This window comes from Lolium rigidum, chromosome 4 (assembly GCF_022539505.1).
Source record: "Lolium rigidum isolate FL_2022 chromosome 4, APGP_CSIRO_Lrig_0.1, whole genome shotgun sequence".
Taxonomy (NCBI): domain Eukaryota; kingdom Viridiplantae; phylum Streptophyta; class Magnoliopsida; order Poales; family Poaceae; genus Lolium; species Lolium rigidum.
This window is the reverse complement of record NC_061511.1, coordinates 128129667-128148064: the sequence shown is the minus strand read 5'-3', so window position 1 is coordinate 128148064 and position 18398 is coordinate 128129667. Positions and strand designations below refer to the sequence as shown.

The 18398-nt window shown below is 46.6% G+C and overlaps 2 protein-coding genes across 2 annotated transcripts; one reads left to right on the top strand and one right to left on the bottom strand.

Moving 5' to 3' along the window:
* Positions 1-7506: 7506 nt before the first annotated feature.
* LOC124647494 (flotillin-like protein 2) lies at positions 7507-9115 on the bottom strand. The gene is made up of 2 exons (XM_047187431.1): positions 8123-9115; positions 7507-8037 (listed from the first exon to the last, which is right to left on the bottom strand). Exons 1-2 carry the CDS (start codon positions 9086-9088, stop codon positions 7507-7509), a joined length of 1497 nt encoding a protein of 498 aa, XP_047043387.1. The 5' UTR covers positions 9089-9115.
* A 7621-nt stretch (positions 9116-16736) lies between these two features.
* On the top strand, positions 16737-18328 carry LOC124647493 (flotillin-like protein 2). Its single transcript, XM_047187430.1, has 2 exons — positions 16737-17702; positions 17789-18328. The coding sequence occupies exons 1-2, from the start codon at positions 16737-16739 to the stop codon at positions 18326-18328; spliced, it is 1506 nt and encodes a 501-aa protein (XP_047043386.1).
* The last annotated feature ends 70 nt before the right edge of the window (positions 18329-18398 follow it).

Genomic DNA, 18398 nt, shown 5'->3' with positions numbered 1-18398 from the left:
ATGGCCCTTTTGCTCGAGGCATTTACAAGTGCCCCTTATGCAACAGGAAGCTCCGCGCCACCGACTTCAACTCCCTGGTGAACCATGCTGAATCCATTGGCAGATGTGGCGCTAGAGTTGGAAGGACCGTGAACGTGCATGCGTACATGGCCAAACACAAAGCACTTGGGATTCACTGCGCAACCTCCAAGCGAGTCACACGCGCTACCCGGAGGCGTTGAACGTGCCTACTTGCACTCTCTCGTATGTGATCTGCTCTATCCGTAGAGCAGCTTAATTTCATGTAAATTGTAGCTTATGTTGGATCTATCGGTACTACTTTTGGATCTGTCCTGAATATATCTATGCTATGTTGGTTCGCTGTATGCAGCTTATCCTATATTTTTCTCTGGATTTGTGCCCTAGATTTCCTACCTGATTGGGTAAAAACGAAGGCATAAAGAAATGAATGGCGTTAAAAAACAGAAGGAGAAACTGCTCTAGATTTGCTACCAATTTGGGCTATCAAATATGAATGAGATCGAGCGATAGAGAGGAAAAAGGTACATTGAAAACTGCTAATCTGGGCGGAAGAGACAGAAACCACTCGTGCCCCCGTCCCGGACCCACACGGCTCCACACGCTACGGCCCCACACGCTACGGCCACACAAACACGGCCTCGTCCTGTCCCACGCGGTCCCACACGACGCGACCCCACAAACGACACGACCCCACTCGTCGGCACGGAACGGTCAACTTAACGGATTCCTTCCGTCCGAGCTCCTTCTGCGGTTCAGACAAGGGCTTGGGGAAAACTGAGGAAAAACTAAGGAGCTGGGGAAAACTGAGTACAACTAAGGACCTGAGGGCACGAAAATAGAAATCCCAAAATAAAAACAAACAGACGCTCCAAGTAAAGCACATAAGATGTGACGGAATAAAAATATAGTTTCACTAGAGGTAACCTGATAAGTTGTCGATGAAGAAGGGATGCCTTGGGCATCCCCAAGCTTAGATGCTTGAGTCTTCTTAAAATATGCAGGGATGAACCACGGGGGCATCCCCAAGCTTAGAATTTTCACTCTTCTTGATCATATTGTATCATCCTCCTCTCTTGACCCTTGAAAACTTCCTCCACACCAAACTCAAAACAAACTCATTAGAGGGTTAGTGCATAATCGAAAATTCATATATTCAGAGGTGACATAATCATTATTAACACTTCTGGACATTGCACAAAGCTACTGAAAGTTAATGGAACAAAGAAATCCATCAAACATAGCAAAACAGGCAATGCGAAATAAAAGGCAGAATCTGTCAAAACAGAACAGTCCGTAAAGACGATTTTTTCAGGGGAACTTAACTTGCTCAGATGAAAATGCTCAAATTGAATGAAAGTTGCGTACATATCTGGGGATCACACACGTAAATTGGCAGATTTTTCTAAATATTCTACAGCAGGGGCGGCTAAATTTCGTGACAGCAAGAAATCTGTTCCTGCGCAGTAATCCAAATCTAGTATTGACTTTACTATCAAAGACTTTACTTGGCACAACAATGCAGTAAAATAAAGATAAGGAGAGGTTGCTACAGTAGTAACAACTTCCAAGACTCAAATATAAAACAAAAGTGCAGAAGTAAAATAATGGGTTGTCTCCCATAAGCGCTTTCTTTATAGCCATTAAGATGGGCTCAGTAAATTTAATGATGCACTCGCATAAGGATGAGAGTTGAAGCAAAGAGAGCATCAAAAAGCAAGTATGAAACAAATTTAAGCCTAACCCACTTCCTATGAAAAGGAATCTTGTAAATAAACAAGTCAATGAAGAACAAAGTGAATAGCATAGGAAGACAAAACAAGTGTAACTTCAAAAATTTCAGCATATAGAGAGGTGTTTTAGTAACATGAAAATTTCTACAACCATATTTACCTCTCTCATAATAATTTCCAGTAGCATCATGAACAAACTCAACAATATAACTATCACATAAAGCATTCTTATCATGAGTCTCATGCATAAAATAATTACTACTCCCAACATAAGCATAGTCATTCTTATTAATTGTAGTGGGAGCAAATTCAACAAAGTAGCTATCATTATTATTCTCATCACCATAATCATCAAATGTAGGAGGCATAGTATAATCATAATAAACTTTATCCTCAATAGTAGGTGGCACCAAAATACCACTATCATTATAAATGGGAGGAAAAGTGTCATCAAAGTAAATTCTCTCCTCCTTGCTTGGGGGACTAAAAATATAATGCTCATCAAAACTAGCTTCCCCAAGCTTAAATTCTTCCATAGCATTAGAAATAATAGTGTTCAAAGAGTTCATGCTAATAACATTGCTACAACTATTTTGCAAACAAAGTTCCATGGGTTTTTTAATTTTCTCTTCAAACACCTCATGTCCTAACTCAAGATAAATACTATAAAGATCTCTAATATTTTTGTTGTTTTCCATTAAGCCTAACTAGTGAAATCACACAACTTAGTGTTCTCAGGAGTATTCATTTTAACAGTAGTAAATAAAGCAAACTAAATAAAGTAAATGCAAGTAACTAATTTTTTTTTGTATTTTTAATATAGAGAATGTAAACAAGACAGTAAATAAAGTAAATGCAAGTAACTAATTTTTTTGTATTTTTGATATAGAGAACAAACAAAGAGGTAAATAAAATAAAGTAAAGCAAGACAAAAACAAAGTAAAGAGATTGGATGTGGGAGACTCCCCTTGCAGCGTGTCTTGATCTCCCCGGCAACGGCGCCAGAAAACTGTCATGATGGCGTGTAAGACACACGTCCGTTGGGAACCCCAAGAGGAAGGTGTGATGTGTACAGCGACAAGTTTTCCCTCAGTAAGAAACCAAGGTTATCGAACCAGTAGGAGTCAAGGAACACGTGAAGGTTATTGTTGACGGAGTGTAGTGCGGCGCAACACCAGAGATTCCGGCGCCAACGTGGAACTTGCACAACACAATCAAAGTACTTTGCCCCAACGTAACAGTGAGATTGTCAATCTCACCGGCTTGCTGTAAAAAAAGGATTAGATGTATAGTGTGGATGATGATGTTTGTTTGCGAAGAACAGTAAAGAACAGAGTTTGTAGTAGATTGTATTTCAGATGTAAAGAATGGACCGGAGTCCACAGTTCACTAGTGGTGTCTCTCCGATAAGAAATAGCATGTTGGGTGAACAAATTACAGTTGGGCAATTGACAAATAAAGAAGACATAACAATGCACATACATATATCACGATGAGTACTATGAGATTTAATCAGGGCATTACGACAAAGTACATAGACTGCTATCCAGCATGCATCTATGCTTAAAAAGTCCACCTGCAGGTTATCATCCGAACCCCTTCCAGTATTAAGTTGCAAACAACAGACAATTGCATTACGTATGGTGCGTAATGTAATCAACACAAATATCCTTAGACAAAGCATTGATGTTTTATCCCTAGTGGCAACAGCACATCCACAACCTTAGAACTTTCTGTCAGTGTCCCAGATTCAATGGAGGCATGAACCCACTATCGAGCGTAAATACTCCCTCTTGGAGTCACAAGTATCAACTTGCCCAGAGCCTCTACTAGCGACGGAGAGCATGCAAGAACATAAACAACATATATGATAGATTGATAATCAACTTGACATAGTATTCAATATTCATCGGATGCCAACAAACACAACATGTAGTATTAAAAATAGATGATCTTGATCATGATAGGCAGCTCACAAGATCTAACATGATAGCACAACGAGGAGAAAACAACCATCTAGCTACTGCTATGGACCCATATTCCAGGGGTGAACTACTCACACATCGATCCGGAGGCGATCATGGTGATGAAGAGACCTCCGGGAGATGATTCCCCTCTCCGGCAGGGTGCCGGAGGCGATCTCCTGAATCCCCCGAGATGGCATTGGCGGCGGCGGCGTCTCTGGAAGGTTTTCCGTATCGTGGCTCTCGGTACTGGGGTATTCGCGACGAAGGCTTTAAGTAGGCGGAAGGGTAGGTTTAGGGGCGGCACGAGGGCCCCACACAACAGGGCGGCGCGGGCCCAGCCTTGGTCGCGTGGCCCTGGCGTGGCGGCGCCTCGTCGCCCCACTTCGTAATCCTTTCGGTCTTCTGGAAGCTTCGTGGAAAAATAAGACCCTGGGCATTGATTTCGTCCAATTCCGAGAATATTTCCTTTGTAAGATTTCTGAAACCAAAAACAGCAGAAAACAGCAACTGGCTCTTCGGCATCTCGTCAATAGGTTAGTGCCGGAAAATGCATAATAATGGCATATAATGTGTATAAAACATGTGAGTATCATCATAAAAGTAGCATGGAACATAAGAAATTATAGATACATTTGAGACGTATCACGCCTGGTCGAGGGAGCAGTGGGAGAAGGAGGAGGCGGAGCGGCAGGCTCGGCTCCTCGAGCAGGCCGCTCACTACCGCCGGCCTGCGACTCCTCCATCTGGTGTCCCCGTCCCCGTCATCGACCTCGAGGAGTCCGACGACGAGTGGTACAAGCCCTCGCCGTCCCCGCCGCGCAACAGTGGCTGGTGGGGAGACCCCGACCAGGGCACCAGCAGCCAGGCGGTGGCGGCGCCGCCACGTTTCGACGACGACGGCTCCGACGATGATGGCGGCGACGGCGACAAGGACTACACTGTGTTCTACCGCCATTTCGGCATGTAGAGCGCCGTGTTTTAATATTTAAAGTTGTATTCTCCTGGCCGAATTCGAAATATATTCGAATTCGGCCTCTATGTTTGAACTTCGCCCTCTATATAGTAAATATCATTAAATTTAGTCTAAATTCAATCGTATTTACCGTATTTCGTCAAGTTTTCGTTTTTCAAAATTAGATCGCCGTCTTCGCCTGAGATCGCGGCTAGGAAACTGGCCCTCCCCACGCCATTTTTACGTCCAATCCGGACGAAATTTACCCCGGATTTCGGCGTGGGGAGACCAAACGAGTGAGAATGCTCTTACAATCCGTGTAACAAAGGAAAAGAAACAAATGTTTCTTCGTGAACGCACATGGTTTGACCCATGTTTACGCCCTAGAGCATGCCAAGAGCAACTCGCAGCACACGGCCGTGTCTTGATTGGGCGACCACACACTAGGCGTTGTTGTCCTGGGGCTCTCTCATGTCACATAGTGAGATGGCAACTCGACGAACTTGGCGGCTGCGTCCTAAGAGGCTAAAAGACATCTGCGCGCATGGGAAGTGATGACACCATTGGGCTACAAAGATGGCAAGTGAATTACACTCCCTCCACCAGTTTCCTGTTCTTGCTCTGAAGAAATATTAGTGTTTTCCTCCTTCTACCATTGGCCTTAGCGTGGTAATATATCTGCTCCTAAAGTTCCTTTCTTGGATTTTATGAACTTTGTGTTGGACACGCGGCCTCTCCCACCCTCCCGCACCCCACCCTTCCAGCCCTAACCGTCGCCACCGCCGGTAGCGCCGCCGGGGCAAAGACCCACGGGGCGTGGCGGCGGCGGGGGCCCTTCTTCGTCAATGCGTGGTGGACGGCGGCCGGATCTCCCCTCCTCGGCGCATGGCGGACCGACAGGCGCGGATGGGATGGGTGGCGGCGACCTGCGCTGCGCCCCCTTCTCCCGTCGGCTCTCCCCTGGTGGACCGGTCGGCGCGGATGGGATGGGCGGCGGCGGCCTGCGCTGCGGTCTCCCTCCTCCCGTCGGCTCTCTGCAGCATTCCGGCAGGGGCTGGTGGTGGGCGGCGGCCAGGCCCATGGCCTGCGCCAATTTCCCCCCGCCTCTCGTCGGTGAGTGGAGGCGATCTCGGGCTTCACCCGCGACACGAGGTCGCCCAGGGCAGCAGCCTTGGGTACGACGGTGGAGGTGGCCCTCTTCTTCGCCGGAGAGGGTCGGCCTGCTATTGGTGGTGGTGGATCTATCGATCTATCACCGCGTTCCGGCGGCGAGATGGAGAAGCATCGAAGCCGGCGACGGTGTCGCTGGTGGAGGGTTGGAGTGGCCAGCCCGGGATGGTCGCCGACGTGGGAGTCCGACCTGAATAAAGGCGGTGGTCGTAGGGTCTCTCTTGCGTGAAGATGAAGACCTACCGGAGGCCTGGACTCGTGATCTGGCCGGAGTGTTGAGTTCCGGAAGGCTCCACCGGCGAATGTAACGGTGCTTTTTGCCTGGAGTTTGCTGGATCAGTGGTATTCGGTCGTGCGCACCCATGCTTTTATTCCGACCGATTGGTTCTGGAGGGAGCGGCGCGAAGCTCTTTTTTGTGTTGACATCAAGTGACTATGGATCCATGATGAAAGTCGGAAGAAGAGAAGTTCATGAAGGTCGGAGGGGAGGACTAGTTAAGGGAGGTTCAAGTCTCCGCGCTGTTGATGGACTTGCTTGGTGTTCCGGGCTTCACATCAGTGGTATGATTGTGGGGGCGACAACACAGGTGAAGTTCAGAGTCCTACCTTTCAAGGTGAAAACCCAAGGTCTGGCCTTAACTGGTTGTGTCTGGTAATGATCTTGTTGGAGGCATTGTTTTGAGAGCGGAGACTATCTTCAGGGTGAAAACCTAAGATCGTTGATCGGGCGACGACGGTGTTAGAGCACTGTTCCCTTCTTGGAGGCGTCGTTTTTGGAGAGTCTGTATTTCAGGTGTTGTCTTGGCGGTGGATGTATTGCTGTTGTTAGGCCCGAGATACTGTAGCGGGACTTTTGTTTCTTAGTTTTCTTTTCATTTTTTTTGGTTGTGTGCATCCGTAGTGCCATTAGGGTGGCGCGTTGTTGCAGAGGCTGGGTGTAATTGGTGTATCTTCTTGATATTAATATATTTCCTTTATCGAAAAAATTCGGTCCATAAGTTCTTGTAATTATTTATTCTATATCCTAGTAGTATATAAGTTGCTCTTCAAATTATTTGTTCTCACTCTTTTGTCAAATAACGAATCCATGTAAGTCACAACGTATGTAAATTTATTCATTTTTTAATCAAGAATTAGTTTCTTGAGGTGCACATACCTTATATCGCTTTTTTGATCACGGTGATATGTTCTTTTGGGAGCCCATGGGACCTAAACGCAAGTCCGACTTGGTGTGATGGGCTTCAGTCTGCAAACATAAAGTGCTGGTGGCGGGTATCGCAGATACAAAATGGAAGAATATAGTACTCCGTAGTATCTATCATGGTTAAATGTATAAAGAAACTGATAATGCCCTGATAATCATGTTAATCAACATTGAAGGCGAAGATTATATAGCAATATGATTTCTGGAAGCCTAAAACACAAGGAATAGGCTTTAGAGAAGCTTGATAAGCTGAAGGACTTCATTGCAAGTATCTAGCACGAATCTTGAAGAGTATACAAACATCTGATATGAGAGTTCCTTAAACCAGATGTATGTACCTACAAACAGGGGAAACCTATTATTTGAGAATCAACCTAATCACAACCTGACGATTCTTGGCACCAAACTTATAACAAGTTCAAAGAAAAACTAGACACGCGCATCGACGACTACTACACGAGATCACTTGGCGGCGCCGTCCTTGGGCAGAGCGCCCATCCACGCCGGCGGCAGCATCCCAGTTTGCTCGTGCACCGTCGAAAGAAGCGGCGGGAGCATCTTGTACACCCCAGCAACCTGCTGCAGCGCGCTGCCGGCGGTGGCCTCTGCGCCGGCATTTGCGGCGCCGTCCGCGCCGCCGCCGTTGGTCCAGATGCTGATCTTGGGCTGCATGCCGTTGACCGCGCCAGCGTTGATGCGCGCCATCTCCGGGTACATGCCGCCGTCGATCATGAGGTAGTCCCTGAGAGCGTAGTAGTTGCCGCCGAGCGCCTGTAGCATGGACGCCACGTACTCCGTCTTGGCCCTGCCAAGCAGAGCCACGGACTCCGCCTCCTTCTGCTTCGCGTAGAGCTTCGCGTCCTCGGACATCTTCTGCTCGAAGAAGTGCGCGTCAGCCTGCGCCTTGCGCGCCTCCGCCGTCCGCATCTGCTCGAAGAGCGCCGCCTCTGCCGCCTTCTGCCTGCTGTAGAGCTGCGCATTTGAGTCTTGAACCTACAATCACACATATATATACATGAGATCGATCGATGGAACATTTCAATCATCACATGACAAGCGTGGATGTACATGCAAGTACCTGTGTCTCGTACTGCACTGTGGCCTTGCTGAGTTGCTCGGCCTTGAGCTTCTCGGTCAGGCGCAGCGCATTCTTACGCTCGACCTCCATCTGGAGCTCGGCATCGCGGATGGCAACGGCCTTGGACGCCTCGACCTCGGCCACCTTGGCCTGCTTGTCCCACCCAGCCTTCTTCATGGCAAGCTCGGCCTTGGCCGCGGCTATGTCCGCCTCTCTTGCATTCTCGAACACCTGCACCTCGGCCTTCACCTTGGCCTCCTCCTTGAGCCCCTGACCCACCTGCCGCACGGAGAGCACCTTGGTCTCGGCATCCACCTTGGCGGCGTTCTGCCGCGTCAGCCCCTCCCTCTCCTTGGCTCCAACCTCTCCCTTCATCCGAGCTTCCGCCACGTCCACCTTGGCCTGGTTCGCCGCATCCTGCTGCGTCTTCTGGCCGAGGTAGGAGAAGTACTCGTGCCCCGGCACGTCCACCAGCTGCTTCACGTTGGCGTTGTAGATGATGAGCCCGAACTGGTTGAGCTCCAGCTGCACCTGGGTGAAGACTTTCTCCTTGAACGACTTGGTGCCCTTGAAGATCTCCTCCATGGTCAGCTCCGCGGCCAGCACGCGGGTCTCGCCCTCGATGATGCCCTTGACGAGCTCGTGAACGTGGCTCCTCGAGCTGTGCAGCGGGGCGATGAGCTTGGCGTAGAGGAGGAGCTGCGCCTCCAGGTCCTTCCTGTCTGACTCCTCAGCGCCGGTGGCCGTGATCCTGGGGCCGATCGTGAAGACGGCGGGGAGGATGAAGGGCAGCTTCTCGGCGCTCATGGCGTGCACCTCGAACTCGTAGTTCACCGGCGAGATGCTGAACCTCTTGCATTGCTGCCCCGCGAAGACCCACGCCTTCTTGGCGAGCTTGACGTCGTGGATGCCCCAGCCGGTGATGGCCAGGTACTCCGACGCATCGGCGACACGGAATGTCGCCATCTCCCACGATCTGATCTGGCTAGTTTCGTTAGAGGCTAAGGGTGTAGCAACGGTGAATTAGATCTCGCGTGAACGAATGGTGGCCAGCACTTCCGCCTTTTATACAGCAGGTTGTTGGTAGGATAGTCTCCAGTCTGCTAAACGAACGCAATCTCAGTCTAACTAGTCTATCCATTCAGTCCAGGGAGCTAGTCACCGTACGAGCGAGGAGCACGCACGTCAGGCAAAGTCTCTGGTTGATCCGCAAATTATTGGTAACGGAAAACTAACGAACCAGTAGTCTTTAGGAGAGATAAATAAAGAAAAAAGATATCTAAAGGCACACACGATGGCTGAGAAGACTGTCTTTTCTTATGCTATATGCATGTCATTTAGATACGGCAGAACAACATGTTATACTACAATAGATTATGTGTTACTGCTATATATACCTGGCAGTTAATGTTTGAATGCACCTAAAATTATGAAGTGATTTAAATTAATCTAGATACTATGTAACTAATTAAGAGATGACATGTCGTAACCCAATTGTAACTCGTAGCTAAGAGAAGGTCATATGGTTTTGCTAATTCCTAGTCGAAAGAGAATCAAGCTATAGGCTCATTTACCTTTAAGATCGTTGGATTTGCATCATGATTCGTGCGTCTTGCGAATTGCAGTTGGGTTACAACCGAGATATTTTCAGTTGCATGTGAGGTGCAAGTAAGTTGCAGTTGAGATTTTTCAGTTGCAAATAGTCGCAGCTGAGATTCTAAGTTGCAAGCGGGTTGCAACTAAAAAAAGATGGTTCAGACAGTAAAAAATATTGCACGATTAAACAAATGTTCATGCAGTATAAAATCATGAGAATGACATCACTCGGATGAGAAGTAAGCTATTTCATAGTCGAATGAGAATTAGCCGCACACTTTTTTGCCTATTTCTCTCTCCTCCAACTCAACAATTATTCTATCCTATGTGACACCGTTAAGATAAGACCGTTATACACTGCATGAGTCATTGCTTGGATACCGAGATTTTGAGAAACTATTTTCACCTAAACACGGCTGAGGCTGTAAGAGCAACTCAATGGTCAGAGGACAACTATATATTTATCTCAAAGTGGATATTTCTCCTAGACAAGATTACCCATGATACCCAAAGGGTATTCCTTACATTGTCCACTTATTTTTTTTGGTCATTTTTATTCTATTACACACCATATAAGATAGTAAAGCATATAAATTAAAAGATAAATATTAGAACACATAAAAATTCAATAATAACCCACGAGTCGTTAAATTAGGAAAGATACATCTTGTGAATTGTGTTTCAGTGTCCACTTGCATGTAGGATTAGTGAAGAACAATGAGAGAACATCCTTATGAATGAGTGTGGTGTAATCCCTCCTTTATAGAATGTTGAATACCATGATTGGTTGAGTATGAAGGATTTCCCAAGAAGATTGGTCACCATAAAACAATTATTACACCATTTGGATTCAAAGTCTTTCAAAATTATGGGGAGGCTATTGAGTCTTGAGTACATAGTTGAGGTGATTCTTCATGGTAAAAGACATAATCTCATTCTTCACTATCTCATATCTTGATATGTGAATGCTACTTGAGTTGCGTTGATGCATGGTTTGGAGCTCATCCCAAATTTCTAGCGGTCTTAAGGAGGATGATTGGGTTTAAATCTTGGTAGAAACTTCCCTCTGGAAGCATGTTGATTACTTCAATATTGAGTTGGGAACCTCTCTCTCTCTCTGGTGGGAACTTAGGTTTTCTCATTTTGAGCTTTGTAGTCACTAACAAAAAAACTCAGAAGATGAAGGTGACCACTTTCAAGATGAGACTATGTAGAGACTTTCCAACACATACAACTACTTCTATATGAGTCACTCGAGGGATGATAAACTAAATGTGCAAGTATGGAGATAGAGGTTGTGGGTAGTTGGAAGGAACCTTCAAAATATCAACCGTGGTTTTCTCCATGGATTCTTTTCCAAGTCTTTCAAGTTCCCATACACCTAGACCTTGCAAGAACTGATTCTCGATTTGAACATTAAGTGGCACATGAATTTTAGTCAGCATCCTTGAAAGTACACTAAGATCCCAAGGGGTTCTGGATGATTCGTGACATGGAAATAGGTAACCAATCGTTTCGTAAACGTTTTGTATTCAAGTTTAAAATGACCATGCCATGATAATTTAAAAAAGTTAAAATTTTATATATCACGAACATTGCAAAAAGATATCAACGCTTGGTGACCCTTAAAAAGAGAGAGAGAAATGTATAAGCTTACGTGCAATGTAATTTTAATTTCTTGAGTCGTAGGTACGTATGTCGTACAACAAAAAACGCACTTGGCGAAGCATAAGGAAATACCCTCAAAGTTTTCCTTCAAACTCACTCAAAATCTCCAAACTTGATTTTGCACATACCATGTACATATGAATGCTTTCATCTCGGTACCCTTCGGCAATGCATGTGAGTTAGAGGAACTAGGATATGCCTATTTTTGATGTGTCTTTGTTTGTGATGGCTCTATGCATGGTGGATGTTCATAACCTTCAACCAATCATAAACTCCACTCAGAACAATCTTATGTATAGGATCGTTACTCATGAGTCAATTTCTGTGAGTTTCTTCGAGTAGAGGCTTTGAAGTTTTCTATCTAAAATCAAATATGAGGGTGTTCTGTTTGACTAGGTACCTCCGAGGTGATTCTTGATTGGAACTACCTGGCATTCAAAACTTTGAGACAAAATAATTGTTATTCGAATAAGTGCCTCCGAGCTTTTGTGTATTCACTTACAGGCGAAAACCATTTTTTGTTGGTTTGTTTTATTCACACCGAGATTTTGATGTGGGGCCTCCAAGATCTAGCTTCCTCGCTCATGAGCTAAATGCATGGTACCGTTTAACCATATGGTACTAGCGTGCTATTTATTTTTTCTTTAATGGTCATATTTATACCTTAGCCTATAAATAGCCACCGGCCCCAAGTCATAAGTAGGACTTTTGAGAGGTTCCGTGAGAGACGAGAGAAGTTATGTTGACCATACCCTTTTGCTCTACCTACAATACACCTAGATCTACACTCCCACTCCATTCCGAGAGATATAAGGTGCTTTAGAAGCCAACTTGTTTGTGATATCTTTGCTAGGGTTTAAGATCCAAGTAAATATCCTTGTGTTGTTATTTGATGGAGGGTGTGTGTGCGTCCTAGCCATCTAGAGGGTCACTTGGAAACCTTTGAAGTACTTTATGAAGGTGCCAAGATATTTTGAATGCCAGCGATAGCCTAGTTTGTCTCGAGATCCCTTATTAGAGGTTGTACACGGACTAAGTGTCCTAGCTAAAGGAGAAGTAGTTTGGTATCCTAAAAATTCAAAAAACATGTACCAAATTTACATTACTAATTTTTTTATTGTACTTTATACTATTCTCAACTCTTTTTTAATATACTCTATTGCCTTACACCCACCCCACTTAAGTTGGGGGCACAAGGAAACTTCTTCGTGCTTTGCAAGCATTACTTGAAGATGGTGAATGATACTTTAGGATATCATTGTATTTGATGAACAAACCCAAGTAGGGAAAGAGCTGCTTGCTACATCACTCTACGCTTAGAGTCCAACGAGTTGGTATACACATAGTTTGTTTCCGTCACTAGCTATGAAAATAAAATGAGTCGCATCTTTGCTCCCTACATTATAACATTGTTACTTGAGACCTTGAGGCGATCAAGGACCAAAAGTACTTGATTTCTAATAACCATATTCAATCCTCAAAAGGAGAGTGATATTAAGGATAAATCCCAAGAAAAACAAACTCAAGGACAATGTCCAAAGATCAAGTTAACTAATTATGCGAGGAATGATAATTTGTTCCACCTCCTTCCACGCTAATACAAAAATGCATGCGTTGAGAGAAGCATGGTCTCATCATCTGAAATCAAGTGAGAATGACTAAGGTAATGGATTCCTTCCAACAATTTATTAGAATAAATGCAAATTTGTTACATATCTATGTAAGATAACATCTCAAAGCACAACTTTCTCAAAGAAGAAGAGCTAGTGCTCAAGTCAGAAGAGCTCAAGATTTCAAGTAAGGCAAATGAGCTTGCCAAACAAGATAGTGGTGATGAAGGTCATGATCATGTGAGGAGAACTCTAGTGTTTTCCAAGGATGTTGCTGTTGAAGCTATCATTGATGATGTACTTTCAACTCACTAAAATTAGTTAATAGCTTTAGGGGATAACTTGAAAGAGATATAAACTTTGGGGCATAAACTTCTCTGTATAACTACTTTCTCAGGTGTTCTATTCCAGTCAATGCCATCAAGATATTGACACGATACCTACGAGATCACATTTCCCTCTTAGGAATTCAAATAACGTACATGTTTGGTACCTCTGAATTTAACCATTCAGTAATACACCAAGATAGTTCATTTTATCTATAACAATCATATTTCTACCTTTGCTTATATATAGCCATCAACCCCGAAAGTAGGAATAGTACTTATTGGAGCGGTTTTGTGAGAGAAGAGAGTTTTCCTTAACCATAGCCTTTGCTCTACCTCTAATACACCTAGATCTAAAACTCCACTCCAATATTGTGAGATCTAAGGTGGTGCTCTAGAAGCCAACTTTTATGCGAGATCTTTGTGAGGGTTTCAAGATCCAAGTGACTAGCCTTGTGTTCTTACTTCTTGTAGGGTATGCTCTTCCTAGTCGGCTAGTGAGTCACTTGGAAATATTCTTTGTACTTTTTGAAGGAGCGAAGAATTTTTAAAGTCTGGTGATCACCTACATCATGTGACGATCCTTCGTGGTAATTGGGCATGGATGAAGTGTCCTAGATCATGCTAATGTAGGGATTCGTAGCATAGAAAACAAAAAATTTCCTACCGCAAGAACGAATAACAAAAAAGATCTAATCTAGTAGATGGTAGCAACGAGGTGAAGATCAACATACCCTCGAAGATCACTAAGCGTTAACGAGATAAATCTCGTGGTGGATGTAGATGATCACTTGCCGCTTTCAAAAGCACGTAGAAGATCTTGACGGTGCCACAATCGGGCAGCACCTCCGCACTCGGTCACACGTACGATGTTGATGACGATGTCCTTCTCCCTGTTCCAGCGGGCAGCGGATGTAGTAGATCCTCCTCGGAATCCCGCCATCACGATGGCGTGGTGACGGTGGTGGTGGAGATCTCTGGCACGGCTTCGCCGTAAGCGCTGCGGGAGAAGAAGGAGGAGGGAGTAGCTAGGGTTTGGGAGAGAGGGGGTTTGGGGCGCCGGCCAGGGAGCCCCTTGGTGGTGCGGCCAAGTAGTGGTCAGCCCCCTCGCTCTCCCCCTCATTATATAGGTGGAACCCCCTAGGGTTTGCCCAAAATCCGAATAAGAGTCCAACTCAAAAACTTCCATATTGGTGAAACCTAGGGGAAGTGAGACTCCTCCCTTTCCTTCCCCTATGGCCGGCCATGGTGGTGGAGTCCACCATGGACTCCACCTTCCCCTTTGGTCGTCCTAGGGTGTGTGGAGTCCATCCGGGACTCCACCTTCCATGGTGATTTCTTCCGGAAGGTTCTAGAACATTCTAGCGCCTTCCATAAATGCACCGGATCATTTCCAAACTTGGAAAGTGACTTCCTATATATGAATCTTATTCTTCGGACCATTCCGGAACTCCTCGTGATGTCCTGGATCCCATCCGAGACTCCGAACAACATTCGAACTCCATTCCATATTCCATATCTACTTAAAACAACATCAAACCTTAAGTATGTCACCCTACGGTTCGAGAACTATGCGGACATGATTGAGACTCCTCTCCAATCAATAACTAATAGTGGGACCTGGAGATCCATAATAGCTCCCACATATTCAACGATGACTTCCTGATCGAAAGAACCATTCACATAAAATAACACTTCCCATTGTCTCGCGATATTTTACTTATCCGAAGTTTGATCGTCGGTATCTCCATACCTAGTTCAACCTCGTTACTGATAAGTACTCTTTACTCATACCGTGATATGATATCCCTTGTGAACCAGTCACATGCTTGCAAGCTAATTAGAGTTGAAGAATAACATTTACTTATTCAACTAGATTAAAAAAGCTCATGATCACATAAAGATCATACCTGAAGAGATAGATAGACCACATAGCTACCGGTAAAGCCCTCAGCCTCGGGGGAGAACTACTCACTCCTCATCATGGAAGTCAGCAATGGCGATGAAGATGGCGGTGGAGTCGATGGAGATGGTTCCGGTGGCAATTCCCCTTCCCGGCAAGGTGCCGGAACAGAGATTTCTGTCCCCCGAATCTTGTCTGCGACGACGGCAGAGCTACGGAACTTTTCATGGACGAGGTCTGGATGATTTAGGGTTCACGCATCGGGAGGCTTCTTATAGGCGGAAGGGCGAGGTCGGTGGAGGCCAGGGGGCCCCAGACCACCCCTAGGCGCGGCCAGGGCCTGGGCCACGCCTAGGCCTGGTCTGGCCGCCCTGTGGAGCTTCTTCGTCCCCCCATCTGGACTTCGTCTTCGTTACGAAAAAATAAGATCTTCGGGCTTTTGTTTCGTCCAATTCTGAGAATATTTCCTTTACAACTTTTCTGAAATACAAAACAACAGAAAAACAGGAAACTGACACTATGACATCTTGTCAATAGGTTAGTGCCGGAAAATATATAAAAGTGCAACGAAGTGTAAACAAAACATATATAAATTGGTGTAAAACAAGCATGGATCATAAAAAATGATAGATACATTTGCAACGTATTAATCCCCATGAGTGTCAGATGCGGAGGTTAATCACCAGGTGCCTGCAGAGTTTACTGATTTCCTCGCCATGCATACGGAACTCCGTGAAAGCAATGTTCAGGCTCAACTGCAATATGATCTCGTAGAGCATCTATGGAGGCTCAAAGGAGAGGCATCAACTGGGCGAACGCCTTGATTTAGCTCAACTTCTATTTGTTTCCTTTGTTTGATGTTAATTTGAATAAAATCCTAGATCAAGGTGAGTCACTTATTTTGGGTTAGAGGTATTACTCCCCCTGTTCCAATTTTGGGCGGAGGGAGTACCAGAAATCACAGACAATTGACAATGACTGAGATTCAAATACGCCCCCGGCATATGAGTTTGTCAGTCCAATAAAGTAAAGTTGGACAAATTTTGGAGTAGTAAAAAAAACTGTCAACACCTATATTTCACCACGTATATAAATTCCGTAGTGCATGCATGTCGTACATACTGCTACGGTGCTACCTCGTCACGCGCATAGCAGATTTATTTTGCGTTCTTGTCCTGTAGAACGAACTCTGATACGGAGAATATCGTAGCTGGTAAGTTGTTGAGTTCTGATCCGTATCCATCAACCAGACGTTGCCTGTCTAAATTCCGGATCATGCGTGTAAGTTGTATGTAGAACGGACTCTATATCGTAAGGCTGTTGATTTCTAATCCTTACGTGTCCATCAATAATACGCAACAACATTCCCGTTATATATATATAGGCCACAGATCGGCTACGCATCGCAGATTCGCAGTATTCATCGCATTGTTGCTGTTTATCGTAAAGTTTGTTTCCGCCGTAGATCGATAACTAGTCGAAGAAACATCTAGAGATCATCGTCGGAGAAGATGGCGAGTTTCCATGTCGCCGACGCGTCGGAGTACCTGGCCATCACCGGTTGGGGCATCGAGGACGTCAAGCTGGCCAAGAAGGCGTGGGTGTTTGCCGGGCAGCAGTGCAAGAAGTTCTGCATCTCGCCGGTGAACTACGAGATTGACGTGCACGCCATGAGCTCCGAGAAGCTGCCCTTCATCCTCCCCGCGGTCTTCACCATCGGCCCAAAGATCACCGCCAGCGGCGGCGCGGAGGCGGACAAGAAGGAGCTCGAGAAGCAGCTCCTGCTCTACGCGAAGCTCATCGCCCCGCTGGACACGTCCACCAGCCACGTCCACGAGCTGGTCAAGGGGATCATCGAGGGCGAGACACGCGTGCTGGCCGCGGAGCTGACCATGGAGGAGATCTTCAAGGGCACCAAGTCGTTCAAGTTGCAAGTCTTCGACAAGGTGCAGCTGGAGCTCAACCAGTTCGGGCTCATCATCTACAACGCCAACGTGAAGCAGCTGGTGGACGTGCCGGGGCACGAGTACTTCTCCTACCTCGGCCAGAAGACGCAGCAGGATGCGGTGAACCAGGCCAAGGTGGACGTGGCGGATGCCCGGATGAGGGGAGAGGTGGGCGCCAAAAAGAGGGACGGACTGACCCGGCAGAACGCCGCCAAGGTGGATGCCGAGACCAAGGTGTTGTCCGTGCAGCAGATGGGTCAGGGGCTCAAGGAGGAGGCCAAGGTGAAGGCCGAGGTGCAGGTGTTCGAGAATGCTAGGGAGGCGGACATCGCTGCGGCCAAGGCCGAGCTTGCCATGAAGAAGGCAGGGTGGGACAAGCAGGCCAAGGTGGCCGAGGTCGAGGCAGCCAAGGCCGTCGCCATCCGGGAGGCTGAGCTGCAGATGGAGGTGGAGCGCAAGAACGCGATGCGCCAGACTGAGAAGCTCAAGGCCGAGCAACTCAGCAAGGCCACCGTAAAGTACGAGACACAGGTATGTCATATGTTAACACGCGCTCCATCAAATCTCCTACTCGTAATATAAGTTCCTCCATCTCACGCGTTAACCTTTTCTCGTAGGTTCAAGAATCAAATGCACAATTCTACAGCAGGCAGAAGGCGGCGGAGGCTGCCCTGTTCGAGCAGATGAGGGCGGCCGACGCGCGCAAGGCACAGGCCGACGCCAAGTTCTTCGAGCAGAAGATGGGCGAGGACGCGAGGCTCTACGCGAAGCAGAAGGAGGCGGAGTCGCTGGCTTTAGTCGGCAAGGCCAAGTCGGAGTACGTGGCGTCCATGCTCCAGGCTCTGGGCGGCAACTACCACGCTCTCAGGGACTACCTCATGATCGACGCCGGCATGTACACCGAGATGGCTCGCATCAACGCGGGCGCAGTCAACGGCATGCAGCCCAAGATCAGCATCTGGAGCAACGGTGGTGGTGCGGACGGCACCGTGAACGCCGGTGGGGAGTCTGCCGCCGGCAATGCGCTGCAGCAGATGTCCGGGGTGTTCAAGATGCTGCCGCCGCTACTGTCGACGGTGCACGAGCAGACGGGGATGGGGCCACCGGCCTGGTTGGGTACGCTGCAAAAGGACGATTCTGCGGGCAAAATCGAGTAATTTTCGCGTACTGCGTTCTCGTAGTGTAGTACTCCTAGTACTCATTTGCAAGTTTTCGGTTATTCGAGTC